Source organism: Lissotriton vulgaris, chromosome 1_1 (genome assembly GCF_964263255.1).
Source record: "Lissotriton vulgaris chromosome 1_1, aLisVul1.2, whole genome shotgun sequence".
Taxonomy (NCBI): domain Eukaryota; kingdom Metazoa; phylum Chordata; class Amphibia; order Caudata; family Salamandridae; genus Lissotriton; species Lissotriton vulgaris.
Genome location: NC_141685.1, coordinates 1,882,783,875 through 1,882,798,531, shown reverse-complemented (window position 1 = coordinate 1,882,798,531; position 14,657 = coordinate 1,882,783,875). Strand labels below are relative to the sequence as shown.

General features: G+C 41.6%; 1 protein-coding gene across 1 annotated transcript in view; it reads left to right on the top strand.

Annotated features, from left to right (window-relative positions):
* ANKRD26 (ankyrin repeat domain 26) overlaps positions 1–14,657 on the top strand; it is a 969,942-nt gene that overhangs the window by 263,027 nt on the left and 692,258 nt on the right. The window contains exons 9-10 of the mRNA XM_086919420.1: positions 3,816–3,876; positions 4,334–5,325. Coding sequence (XP_086775546.1) covers positions 3,816–3,876; positions 4,334–5,325 — 1,053 coding nt within the window. The remainder of the gene's footprint in view (positions 1–3,815; positions 3,877–4,333; positions 5,326–14,657) is intronic.

The window sequence follows — 14,657 nt, the reverse complement described above, 5'->3', positions numbered from 1 at the left end:
GAGCATCGGAGGAGTTAAATGAGAAGCACAAGCTTTTTAAACCATTGACATTGCCCCTTTAATTTTTAGCAAGCAGACTCGCGCTCCGTAGAACGGCGCAGTAGGCGTCTATGCATGTGACCCGGCAGGCGCACTTGTACCCAGGTGCCGTGAATTAGACTTAGTTTAAATAACGGCACCCGGAGAGAACAAACTGTTTTACACGTCGATCGGGAGGGAGCTGTGACTTCATTGCGCAGAAAGGTGAGTTGCAATACCGTAGGGCTAGGTAGACCCAGAGTTTTTAGAGAGAGAAACACGGGGCGAATTAGATCATGAATTACGAACAGCGAAGGCCGTTTAGAGAAGTCCTTCCCATGGGGAGTAATCTTTAACCTTTGTTTGTATTGAATAGGAAATGCTCGCCCATATGGATAACACTGGTAGGGTGAAGTTACACAAAGGAGATATTGTATTCTTTTTCCTCCCCCCTTTTTTATACAAATAGTACCTGGCTAACTGAAAGCTGCCGGCTTAGATACTGGCATGATTATTTAAGAAGAAGATACATGGCCCGTTTTTTTCTTTCTTGATCATTTAAACTTGTCACAGCAATAGGGCAAAGACAGCCAGTCCCAGTTTGTGGATGTATATGAAATAAATATTTATATATTTGGCATTTCCCTTATATTTTGCCCTCTTATTTAACAAAGGAGTGGATGAGCATTGGGGAGAAATACATACGACTGCTACGCCCAAGCCCATGTAATTATTGAATCCTGGTGGGTATGTTTCACCAACCGAGTTGGATAATAAAGTGTTAGTCAAAGTGTATCCATTCGGGACCATCAATAGAACTCCTATGTATGCTTTCTTCATTCACAGATAAAACATACTATTGTTTCAAATCATTGACTTTCGAGAAGACGTTGGTTTCTCGCCCACATTGATTAGAGTCTATCCCTCAATAATGGACCTATAATGCCTGATATACCGGTAGGTTACATAATGACTCAGGAGCTAACACAAGGACCTTTAGTTTATAAAAGAAAGAATTCTGATATTTATGATTCTTTGACAACCATTTCCTTTTCCTTTTTAGTGTCAGTACCAAGAAGCGCTTGGAGCTTTAAGAGCCCCGCTTAATTTTTATATTCACGCAGTAGAGGAAGTATTACCTGAAATCACTGGTCGGTCCTAAGAAGGGTGGGGGAGTCTTGAATAGATTTGAACCCTAAATGAAGTGAGGGCCATAAACATTACTTCAGTATCGCCCTTTTTACCTAGAGTATCAGCAGTAAGAAGCGATTGGAATACTAAAGGACCCCGCTAAGTTTTATATCTTGAAATCATCTCTTGGACCACCTCAGAGATTTCGAGAGGTGGGTGAAATAGCTTTGCCCCCTCTTTGGATTGTATGGCTGCATTGAGGGATGTGTGGATTATTCAAGAATGGAGGTTTGATTGTGAAGTGGGGACCCTATGGACAGTTGTGTCTCACAATACTATGCCTAGAGAGACCGGGCTTGGGATTTGTTGCATGGGGGGGCCCAAATTTTATCTATATATGCCCATGCTTCCCCATTAGTGAGCATGCCTGTTTGGTAATGATAAGGGGTATACAAGACTGTATAGATTGTTTTTCATTTCTTTACAATGAGTGAAAATTTTGAATAGGTTGATCAATTTTACAGGTGATATGCACAAATCCTACCCCCCACTCTATTGTTAAGGGTGGGCGTGACAATTTGGGGGGGAGGGAAGGGGGGAGAACATAAGATTGTAATATGATGTGGAACAGATTTGTTCTAGTAAATAATCAATTGCTCCTATGTTTTTTAATTAGGATACATTTGTGGTTTTTATTGGAAGAGAGCTATCTATGTACATTGTCCTGAAGAAGGTTTGCCCATAATAATATAAATGCCACCGAAACGCGTCAAAGCACTATATGGTGTTATATCTAAGGATCTGGCTGGGTGTCAAATTGATGATACGATTCATGGACACTCTTGCGATATTATATTGAACTTCATGTGGAGTAACGAAAATGAGGATGTTTTTATGATTTTGCACTGTTGTTTACTGCTCTCTCGTCTATATTTTTTATTGTTAAAAGACTTGTGTTTTTTTAAAATTGTGTGTACATTACAAATTGGTCCATAAGAATTTTTTTTTAATCACTGTATGATTTATATGTAATGTAATTTTATTAAAATTAATTTGTCTATTTTTGCAAATCGGTTGTTTTAGAGTATTGTTTCACATAATTGACTATTGGGGTCCCAATTGATGGCAAATGGTAACATTATGGGTGTTGTGAATGAATGCAGATAAGAGAAAAAGACTGTAAGGTTGGGATTTATTAATATTACTGATTTCAGTATAGTTTAAGTCTTCCCAAGAGAAATGTGTTCTTTATTTACCTGTGGTACCCCTTCTCTTGGGTGTGGGGTCGCTCCCATTCCTTGTTTTTGAACACTATAGCAATACAGGAATTACATTCCAACAACTGTTTTCCGAAAAGCTCATCAGTAAAACGTATTAAAACATGCAAATTTGACACATGACAGCTCGCAGTTATGATGCCCTGCTCCTGATGAAATGCTGAGGTGCATGAAACGCGTTGAGTGTGAAGGGTGATTAGAAGTGTCAGCAGTCTTACTCCACATACGACGACATTCAATAAATTACTGAAAATTACCTACCTGTTGTGGGCCCCTCCTTTGCAGGCATCTTCTTTGTTGTGGAATTCAGCGGCTTTTCTGAGCCTCTTAGAAGGCCCTTCTGTGTTACACAGAACTGCAGTAATGTTAAGCAGCGTACTCATTAGGAACAGGAATTGGTATTGAGGGTGATGAAATGCCGGTGTTGGAATCAAACTGTTTGCCGCCACCCATTTGGGAATACTGAAAAAACAACTACAACTGGCATCCAACCCACTGGGGTAAGAGATAGAGCACTACTAGTACCGAGAGGCCACAGGAGTGGCCACGCCCGCTAAGGCAGAGACTGTAACATCATCCAGGTGCTTTAGAAACTGACATGCCAGCTTGCAGTTATGAAGACCTGCTCCTGATGAAATGCTGAGGTGCATGAAACGTGTCGAGTGTGAAGGGTGATTTGAAGTGTCCGCAGTCTTGCTCCACATACGGCGACCTTCAATAAATTACAGAAAATTACCTACCTGTTGTGGGCCCCTCCTTTGCAGGCATCTTCTTTGTTGTGATATATATATATATATATATATATATATATATATATATATCGCGCTCCACCTATGCCTCGCCAATTTTACCAAGAAAGGGAAGCACGGACCCAGCTGTTGCATTTTCAAAGAGTTTTATTCTGCTCTTCCAAAGACCTCGGCAACCATGACGCGTTTCGACACTCAAGGTTTCTTGATATATATATATATATATATAAAATACCTGTTCTTTTTCTGCATGGTTAGTACATTACTTTTTTCCTACATTTTCCTCGTTCAGGGGAAGAAGTCAAGAGAAATTTGAGTATTATTGATGAAAAGCAAATGGGAGAATACTTTTTACTCACAGTTAAATAAAATATTATGTCAATGATCTCCTGTTGATAGTTATTAATCGTTTGATAATGTTCTTCAAGAAGGGCAATGTTATAAATGCAAAATCCCATCAAGTTATTAGGCTGTATTTGGTTTTCTAACTTCTTGAGCTCAGGCTTCATTTACTACAAAAATACTTTAATTCAAATAATAATAATAGTGCGCATAACTTATAAAACTGCTTTTTGTCAAATGACGTTGCTGTGTCAACATATGTATTGCATTATTTATTTATGATATTACTTTTTTTCAGAAGTCACAGAAACCAAGTTTAGCTGTGCTTATGAATGCCTCAATGCAAACCAAGAAAACTGGTAACTATCTGAAAAATTGTATTGTAGTCTTAACATACATTTTGAAGTTGTTGTTTATACATTTATATGATGATTGCATTTGTAATATGCTTTTCTTTGTTTTACTGTAGTCTATGAAACAACTAGCATTATCAAAACTCAGCCGATTGTACTACCTTGTAAATCAGTTAGCAAAGAAGATTTGTATCAGGATAATAACGAGGAAGAGCTCCATAACACTTCCCTTCCCAAGCCTTTGCCCTGCGACCAATCCTTCCCTCATCCTGCATTTAGATCACCTGCGTCCTTTCCACAACCTCTCCAGATGGCTTCTAATCCTTTCCCAGGCATTGAACAGGTAAATGTTTGTAGTTGCTATTTTACATTTACTTTTTTGTTATTCATGCTCATGTTCTGTTTTTGTTTCCTTCAATATTTGTTTCTTGTATTCCATGGACTAATTTACAAAACTATGAAGGTGACAATGAGAATTATAGTAATGAAAATATTGACTTCCAAGGAAAATTAAGCAGCCATGTTCTAAATGTATGTAAAACAGAAAGTTGTGAAACAGTTGAAGACAATGAAGAAGATGAAAAGGATGAGCAGGAGGAAGATGGAATTGAAGATGTTGGTAATCCAGAAGAAAGCCAAGATGACTACGATGAAGAGGTGAGCCAGGAAGATGACATTTTGAAAGATGAAGAAGAAAATGAAGAGTCAAGTGAAATTTCGAAATCTTTGGAAGATGTCAAAGAGATTCAGCCGTCATTGTTATCTGATGTCCAGTGTGGGGGCTCGGATGCATGTTTGAGCAGAACCATTTTAGCTGGTGTTGACCATAATCTACAAGCGGAACTTACTAAACCGCGTTCTGCTGACATCATTGAGGTGGGACAAGATTTTTCCCAAAACATAGTGAGTAGTCAGGAAACTCTGGAATCGAGTGATCTTCCTGTATCTTTTATAATAGGTCATTATGACCATTTCAGTGAAAATGAGACTGTTCTCTCTTCCATTTCATTGGTAGGGAAAATACCCAGCCCTTTAATTGCTTCTGCCAGTGAGAAGGATATGATTTCAAGCAAAATGGTATTTCAAGACATACAGTTAAGTGAACATTTAAATCGGAGAGCTTCTTGTGAAGGTTCTGAAACATTCTTGCAGCACAATTCCACTGAGAAAAATACAGATATGATAACTGGGAATCTCCGAAGCACTGCAGATGTTGATAAAGCTCATCCCAATGACAAAGATCCATTTACAGATGAAAATGAATGCAAAGATGCAAACCTCAACTCTGCTAATGAGCAATTCATAAGGTGTGAAATATTGGGCAATGTGAGCAATGAAAATTGGACTGACACTAATGAGCAGTTACATGCACGTTATTCGAAACACTGTACAAAATTTGAAACAGAAGACTGTGAAAGTGGGAATGAAAGTTGGCCAGCTAACACTCTGAATTGCGTAAGTAAACTTAGAAATGAAGGAAAGGGCAGTATTTTATATAATATTCTGAAAAATGTTGCAGTTACTAGAGATGTCTGTCCATTTGTCTCCTTTAGAGGTTCTAGTTTTAATAATTAAGTTATTAATGTAGCAGTTTGCTTACTTAGGTGAATCAATTTTTTACATCCATGAAGAACTTTGATAAAGATGTAGTTGATACAGGATTCTAAAATATAGTTGTATAAAATTGTTTTATTTTTACTTATTCATTGTCAATGATGGCTACTCATGTTAAATATCTTAAGCATCAAAGAAGCATTGCTCCTCCAGGCCAACAGTGTCTTACTTCCTGAAACGGTATCAGTTTGTCTTGAATACAGTATCATTTTAGTACACCTGTAAATAATTGCTTTCTTCCCAAGTCTGAGAAATTACCTTGAATACTTTAACATGTGAAATTATTCAGGCACCAGGAAATATTGACTATTTAAATAATAATAATAAAGTCTCATTCTCTACCTTGAAATTCACATTCCTGTCAGTATTCTTCTGACTCTATCTGATTACAGCATACTAATTTTAAGTTCCCTTCTTCCTGCTTTCTCTTTATTTACTTCTCCCTAGCTGCCGTTTTTTCTTAGCAGTCACTTAAACGTTTTCACCTCTTTCCTATCAACTCTTATTTTTTCTAGTTAACTGTTCTTTCTTCCTTCCTTCTCATTGCCTCTTTCAACAGTACTCTTTCCTAAGTTTCCCCTTCCAGCTCTTACCTCCATCATTCGGTTTTCTTCTCCTTGCCTATTGTCCCTTTCCCTTTATTGGATTCCTACTATTCTACACTATACCCAGTTTTTTACCTGATTACCTTCACAATTAATCCTGCCTTCATTATTCTGCTCTTTTTCCTGCCATGTTCTTCTACACTTGCTTCCCTTTTAGGTTTTCTTAATCACATCATTGTAAACAAGCATTTACAATGCAATGGTCTCGACAGCATTAAAGGTAGAGCTATTGACATTGCTCATGATTTTTTATTTCTTTATTTTTTTTTTTAATCACTAATAAATGGCATTGTCATTTACATTGCCAATAGCTTAATCGCTTGCATATGCGAGACCTATTGCATTAGCACCCACACACAGAGTAAGTAGTAGAGTAGTAGAGTGAGTAGTTGATAGTGACTAGAATAGAGTTATTAGTAAAGAGAGTATTAGAGAGCGAGTAGTAAAAAGTGAAAGAGTGACTATTATATAGTGAGAGGTGTGACTGGATGTGTTCTGGTCACCTCAACACCACTCTTTTAGACACAGATGCCTGCGTATGTTCAGTGTTTTTAAACAAAGAGAATCCACTCTTTCAAAGGCAGGTGTATTCTCCAGTGGTGGGCAACACCCTAGTTGTTTTGATACCCCTCACACACCAACAGGCCCCATCGTTTCATGATTTATCATCGGGGTCCTCGCACCCCTCTCCGGGGTGCGGCGTGCTGCAACCTACGACTACGTGGGAGCACTTACAAAGACTATGTGTGGTGTGAGTGAGGATTTTCTATGTGAGTGTGTGGTGAGGCTTTATTTTTAAGCGAGTGACGCTAAAAAGTACCTGGCTCGTGGGTTAACAAAAAATTTTATTGGGCCCCAGAGCTGGTTCTATTAAAATTAAGTGTAGGAAGTGTAGTATGCAAAACAATGTGCATCACCTCCTTTTTGTGTTTGTCAACATGTTTCGGTTTAAAAAAATCTTCTTCAGGACTGGGGCACACAAACCCCCACCTTATTCACGTTTTTCGACTTTTTGACAATATTTTAATACAAAAAGTGAAATATATAGTGCAGGTAAATCAATGTACCTAACAAAACGCCGCTTGATAGCTGACCTGTAAAGAGAAGAGGATAATTTTTTTTTTTGTGGTGGTCCGCTTCTTCCAAAAAACCGCAGGTATGGTGACCAGTGGGTACAGGTAACAAGGTGGGGTTTTAAAATCTAGACAAAAATGTCATACTACAGGTGCAAATTGTGCCTATTATGACTTATAGAAAAAAACACAGACCAGACTCACAAACATTTAACATAAAACACACACACTAGGTTTAGGCGAGTTCATAAAGTGCCATTTTTTGTGGTGGTCATAAGGCTCTACCACCGCTGTTTAAAAGGGAGTGAAAGTAAAGCATTTTGATAGCTCTCCATTCAGGTAACATACTGTTTTGACGGGGTTCAGTTGCCTCATGAGCCAAAGTCCAAACGTAGGGGTCCCTCGTGCTAGTCTGCTACCTGAGAGAGAAGCTTGATTAGAGCGTTGCCGTTACTTACCTTGTCGTAGGGATGGTAGCGCTGCTCAGGATATCAATACTTACGAGTTCTGCAAGGTAATACCTCCTGACCGACCCTTCCGCGGCTTCGCTGAAAGTGCCAGGATGGTGTTGGCCGGGCTATTTATACCCTTTCCGGCTTCGAACTAATTAGTTGATTGTTAATTAAGGTATCCGGTATACCCTTACATGGGTTTTAGTCGGTTCTGGACGCGTCTCCGAGGTATTGCATCCCGCTAGTGCGCATGCGCCTATCGCGTGTCTCTGTGCTACGCATGCGTGCGGGCTGAACGCTTCAAGTACTGCTCTCTTTGATCTGGAAATTGCTCCGACTGCAAGTTTATTTGCAAAGGGTGGTGATCACCCCTTGTGATAAATTCAGATTTAAAAACTAATGTCATCTGAGCCAGAATAAGTCAAAAACTGGGTCTCGTCTCAGTTTAATGTGTAGTTGTGAGAGAAAACGTTAATTAAGTAACAACTAGTAACTACCTATTATCCCATCTCGTTCATTCTATTGTAGGGCTGGTATTTGTTATTAAATGGTCGTATGGTTTTCAGCAGTGGTAAATTTATGGGCTACGGCTCATTGTTTAATGCCCAATTCCTCTCTAAGCATCATAATAAGGGGTGCTGGTGTCCTATGTAACCAAATTACGGAAGTGATCTGGGGCATTGCATCGTGTTTCTATTCAAAGAGTTCTACACAAGTTGCCCCCAGGGAATGGCATCGTTAAGGCCTCGTATGTGGGTTCCCAGACGGAACACCCATCTTTGTTCTTTTTCAAAAAGGCCTTGTTCAGAAAGCATTTGCTCAATTACTGTCCACCTTAATTCATTGACACAGTGTTGTTGTTCCAAGAAATGTGCAGCCATTTTAGTGGTACCTTTTTTGCAACGGATGGTGCTTTTATGTTCATTCAGTCGTGTTTTCACTGGTCTGGTGGTCATGCCTATGTATTCGAGTTTACAGGGGCAGGTGATCATGTAGATAACGTTTCTGCTATTGCAGTTTGTCAGTTTCCGCTGTTCCCATTTGGTTCTATTGGCGAAAATCAACTCTTTGCTCTTCTGTGTCAGGTGACAACTAGCGCAATTTTCACATGGGAAATGGCCCCCCACACCATGTTTTGAAAGCTGTAGTTGTGGTTGAGGTTTTGGGCGGGTATCGGCCAATATGTCTTTGAGGTTCTTTCCTCGTTTGTGAGCGAACATAGGTTTATCAATGTTCAACGTTCCACTTGTCAGAATGCGCAAGTGCTTATTCACAATTTTTGACACTTCGTCGGAGTGGGTGCTATATGTAGTGACTCATATTGGTCTGGTGGGTCTCTGGTCAGCTGGGATCTTATTCTCTAGCAAAGCCTCCCTGTTGTTGTTTCTGGCCCTCTTCATGGCTGCATTGATAATCCTGTCTGGATATTGTCTTCATCGCAGCTTGGTTTTTAGATCCTCTGCCTGTGACTTATAGTCTTTCACTTGTGTGCAATTTCTTCTCAGACGGAGGAATTGTCCGTATGGTAAGTTCATCCGCAGATGTCGAGGATGGAAACTGTCGTATCTGAGGAGACAATTTCCTGCGGTTGGTTTAAAGTGTGTTGTTGTTTTCAACCTTCCGTCTTGGTGGAAAATGTTGAGGTCGAGAAACACTAATGTTTTGTTGGAAACCGAGTGGGTGAATTTTAAAAAACGGTTCTGAGTGTTGAGCCATTCCATGAACTGTGTTGCTGTCTGATGGTCACCGTGCCAGATCACAAACACATCATCGATGTATCTTTTCCAGGTTAGTATGTGTTGTCTGTAGGGGTTGTTGTTGTGTAAGATTTTGTTTGTTTCCATGTGATGGACATAGAGTCCGGCCAAGCTCGGCGTAAATGTGCTCCCCATACTTGTACCGTGGCTCTGGAGGTAGATTGTATTGTCGAATTCAAAAACGTTTTTTGTTAGGGCCAATGCAATACATTCCATCACCACTCCATGTGGGGTCTGGTACTCCCAGTTCGTGCTGTACAGAACCTCCTCAATTATGGCTATTGTTTCATCGTGAGGGAGACTCGTGTATAGGCTTTCCACATCTAGGCCTAGTAGTAGCTGACTGTGTGGATCAAACTGAGGTCTTTAAGAAGTTGTAACACCGACTTGGTATCCTTTAAATAGGTGTCAGTCCCTTGCACTAAGGGGCGAAGGAAGGCGTCGAGAGGGGTTCCAAGATTGACCCTATCCCCAAGACGATTGGTCTACCCGGGGGGTTGTCCAGGCTCTTATGTATTTTTGGAATACAGTAGAAATATGGTGTCCTTGGTGTCTTTTGTACTAGGAACTCCGCCTCCTTTTTCGAGAGCCAGTTGTGTGTTAAGGCCTCCTCGACGATTCCACCGATTGTGATTCTGATGGACTCTGTTGGGTCTTGGGGTAATATGGTGTAGTTGTGTCGGTCTGATAGTAGTCTCAGACATTCTTGTTTGTAAGCTGCTGTCGTTTGAACCACTATGGCCCCACCTTTGTCGGCGGGCTTTATGGTCATGTCTTTATTGTTAGTCAGTTCACGGATAGCCTCTTGCTCCAGACGGCTAGTGTTGTGAAAGACTCGACGTGTAGATGAGTCTAGTCCCTTTAGTTCATTCATTACAACATTCGCAAAGGCCAGAACCTTGATAGGTAAGGTTGAATCAGGCGGCGTGAACGTGGACTTTGGTCTCAAGCCTGTGTCTGTCCCACTGTTGTTTTCTTTTCCTGTGAAAAAAACTTGTAATTTGATTTTCCATGGAAATTCTTGTATTTCAGTGTGGAGTGTGAACGAGTCAAGCTTCTTTGTTGGAACAAAGCCTAGGCCTTTGTAAAGAACTTCTCTCTGTGTAGTGGTCAGTTCCCACGGGTGATGTTTATCACTAGGTCCCCTTCCGGCTGGTTGATGGGTTGTTCGATAGGGCCCCCGTCATGCTCCTTGTGTTCATTCGTGGATCTCCTTGGTTTGGGTCCTGCCATGTGACCGTGTTGGTTTGTGAGGGGTATCAAAACAACTAGGGTGTTCCCCACCACTTGAGAATACACCCGCCTTTGAAAGAGTGGATTCTCTATGTTTAAAAACATTAGGCAAGGGAGAACGAATCCATTTTCGACCTAATCTCTCGCTCTCCCCCCCCTTTTATATTGATAATATGTTCAGTGTTGGCCATTTTATTTAGAGAAATGCAGGGGGGCTCAAAATGTTTTCTTTGAAGCAGGGAAATAAAGATTCTCTCTCCCCTGACTGGGGGATTCGCCCATACTCTGTACAGTGCAGCCCTTGTCTAAATGGAAATTATTAATGTAAAACTGCCTACTTCTCGTGTCCTCTGAAATAAATTCTGGAACAAAGGTTAGAATAAAGCAAGGAGGAAAACGTCACTTGTACTTCAAAGCGAATTCCCAACGAACAGTCACACTATGAAAACCTTCTCATTGGAATTACTTGAGCTGCATCATCTCCTGAACCTGGTTCCAAAGTGACCGAAAGTTCAAGGAAAGTAGTTTCTAGATCTAATAACTGGCATAACAGCTTGGTGGGTTAAGTACATGCTCTAGACACAGCCTATTATCTCCCTAAGGTGGATAATACCTGACTTTAAGTGGAATGAAAGACGTGAGAGGTTTCTAAAAGGGGCAAACACCTACATAATTCAGTGCAGTGCTTAAAGATAAACTACATATCTGTGATTTCCAGTGTGCCACCTGACCGGTATTTAAACATTACTAGGCCTGTGGAAGGGGGCATTGGTCGTCAGCGTCTCAGTCACTCCTGTTATGATCACCATTAGACATGTACTCCCTTTTTCTCCCCACATCTTGCCCATCAACAGATCTTAGATCTCTTTCCACTCTCTCCTTCCTGAATGTACCTCCCATTGTCTTCACTTCCCCAACCCAAACACACAACGCACCCACTCACATGCAAGCACAGAATTTGTGTTCACTTCGGCATTGTCAATATTTCAACAAGTGGCTCTTCACCCACATTTCCACAGAATCACAGTAACAACTAGAATACTTGACCATAGCTACGTGCACTCTGTAGAGCGGCCAAGGATTGGATGGCCTGAAATTTGAACACTTTTATGACCCACGCACAAGCAGTGAGAAATGTGCACTGCCTTCATCCTCAACTCCAGAGCTAACAGTGTCAATGTTACAAACACCAGGAGGTGATTCAGTTCATCAGTTTAAGTGTACCCTATACTGTACAAGAGTAATCTGCTGCGTGAAACAAATACAGAATCACAGCATCGTGGTAACAGCTAACACTCTTTGGAAATGCAAGATCAAGCAGAACGAGGAACAGGTGGTTGGGGGGCGGACAAGCGAGCGGGGCGAGGGACAGGGGGTGGGGGGACGAAAAACGAGCATAACGAGGAACAGGGGGGTGGGGGGGCAGACAAGAGAGCAGAACTAGGAACAGGGGGGTGGGGGCAGAAAAGCGAGCGGGATGAGGGACAGGGGGTGGGGGGGACGAAAAACGAGCATAACTTGGAACAGTGGGGTGGGGGTGGGCAGACAAGGGAGCAGAACGAGGAACAGGGGGGTGGGGGCAGAAAAGCGAGCTGGATGAGGGACCGGGGGGGTGGAGGGATGAAAAACGAGCACAATGAGGAACAGGGGGTTGGGGGCAGACAAGCGAGTGGGAAGAGGGACAGGGTGGTGGGGGTAGACAAGCGAGTGGGACAAGGGCAACAGGGAGTTGGGAGGGACGAAAAACAAGCAGAACGAGGAACAGGGAGGTGGGGGGGGGATAAAAGACAAGATGGCTTACCTGCCCCAAAAGAAAGAAGAGAAAGAAAACTAAGCTGGGGCGGAGGACTCGGCTACTTCTTCTGGCGGCGGTCGGGGGGAAATGCCAGAACAAAAGCGCCGCCATTTTCGCGATTCGGGGGCTTGTATTTAGCAGTTGAGTGACTGATGACGTCACGCCTTAAAAACTGCAAAAATCGCGCCCGAATCGCAAAAAGACGGGGTTTTAACCGAGTGACCCCCTCCTCTCCAATGGCTGGCCAGCATTTACGAGGCCAGCCAATGGAGAAGAGGGGCGGGTTCAAGCCCCCATACTGCCAAAACATAAAATCTTGGACTCTGCCCACTGCGTGGGACGCTAGTCCGAGACCTAAAAATCACTTGCCTGGTATACCAAGAATTGTAAAAATGCAGTAGAGCAAAAATATTTAGATTGAAACCAAATCAAGAAATTAAAGTAATATATTTTTATAATGGCTCAGAAACTAGAGCTTGCTAAAAGTCCCCTAGTATTCAAAATTGCCTTATCTGATATTATTTTCTTTTAAATACTTCATCCACTTTGTATGACTTTCTTTGGATTAGCTTTGTCCTAATTTATGTGGGAGAGGTGTGACGCAGTGGCCAGAGCAGCTGACTCAGGAGCGTGGAGCTCACGGTTCAATTCCTGGCGCCAGCTCAGCTCAGCATATTGTGATACTGCTCACTTAATCTCCCCGACAGCCCCCAGTACCTGAATACCCTTAGGGGTGATAGGGCGCTCTTTACAAATCTGGAATTTCAATTTCATTTATGTCATTAGGGTGTAACACATGATTATATCATTAAAGCCAGGCAACCTAAGCTTAATGTTTGTGATGATTTGCTGAGGTTTTCTGGTCTGTTTTTTACCTGAACGACCGAGCTCCTATTAGGTGGCTAGTGGAGACTAACGCTTTTTTCACTAACATTTTTATTTTGTTTACCCTACGACATTCTGGGACTGTTAACTGTTTGTGGTTATTTTCTTGTTGTTTTCCTTAGAACACAAAATACTTTTTGGCTTGTTATAAGGAGTCTGCCCCAGAACAGAATTATGCTTGGGACCATAGAATGTCCGCATGTGGGGACTGAGTCACCATACCCCATCTGTATCTCTTGGTCCAAATCCAATTAGCTCATAGCGCATCACTGCCCTCCTAAATGTTCCACAGAGACCAGTAATTTGGCACCCCAAAACACAACACTCCTGACCCTCTCAGGGATCATGGGAGCAGGTCACCCCCTTTTGTTCTCTCACTCGTACTTGTACACAACAAACAGAAAAGAGGAAAGTTTAAAATGTTTATTTAAACTATTGTGCTCTAATATACAATAATTGTGCCGTAAATAGCAAACAAATACAGGTCAGTAATGTGATTAGCATTGTTAAGAGTCCATTTACAATAAAAAGCCCTGTCATATCTGACACATTTGCCTAAACCCACCCTCGCTATAAAAGCTAAATTGCTATAAATCTCTGGGCTTAACGGCAGACCCATACCATAGCATACATAGACACTTGTTCTACATCCCCGCTGACTCAGTTCTCTCGTCTCAGCACCTTAGCTTTGTGTGCAAGTCTCCGCTCTGTGTGTTCAGAACGGCACGTCACAGGTTATATGACAAAACATGCATTTTCAAAGACAGCAGCTGGGCGTTCCTATTATGTCTAGGTGCTAGTATCCAACCACTGAGAATAACAAGGAGTAGTGTTGTTCGGCATTGTCTAGGCAGTACAGACAATATCCCAGGAAAAGAACTAATTACAAAAATATATGCTGACTATATGTGAAAATGAAAAATGGCACAAAAACAAGCATCCGCTTTGGTAGCGTGTGCAAAGTGGCTTACAACGTGCATAGTTAAGCTACCATAGGGAAAACGACAATTCCAATGTAGAAAACACATGGCACCCTCCCTTTGGTTGGGGCAATAGCACGACAAACAGCTAATTAAAATGTATGCAATCACAAGATAAGCAAACTCCTAGCATGTGCTCTAAGCATGTTCATACTGTGTATTGGAAAAACATAGAAGCTGCAAACCCAAGGGACTAATTTGACAATTGGTCAGTAAAGGACTCCTCAGCAGTTCAATGTCCATGGGAGCAGGCATCTGCAAAGCTAGGCAAATATCTGGTACTCAGTCGAAGAGGCACCAGAGACAGCGAAACACAGGTTGTATGCAGGTAAACCCAGCAGGTCTGAATGTTGGTTATAGTTCTTGAAGCAACAAGATTCTAAAGTATCGAAG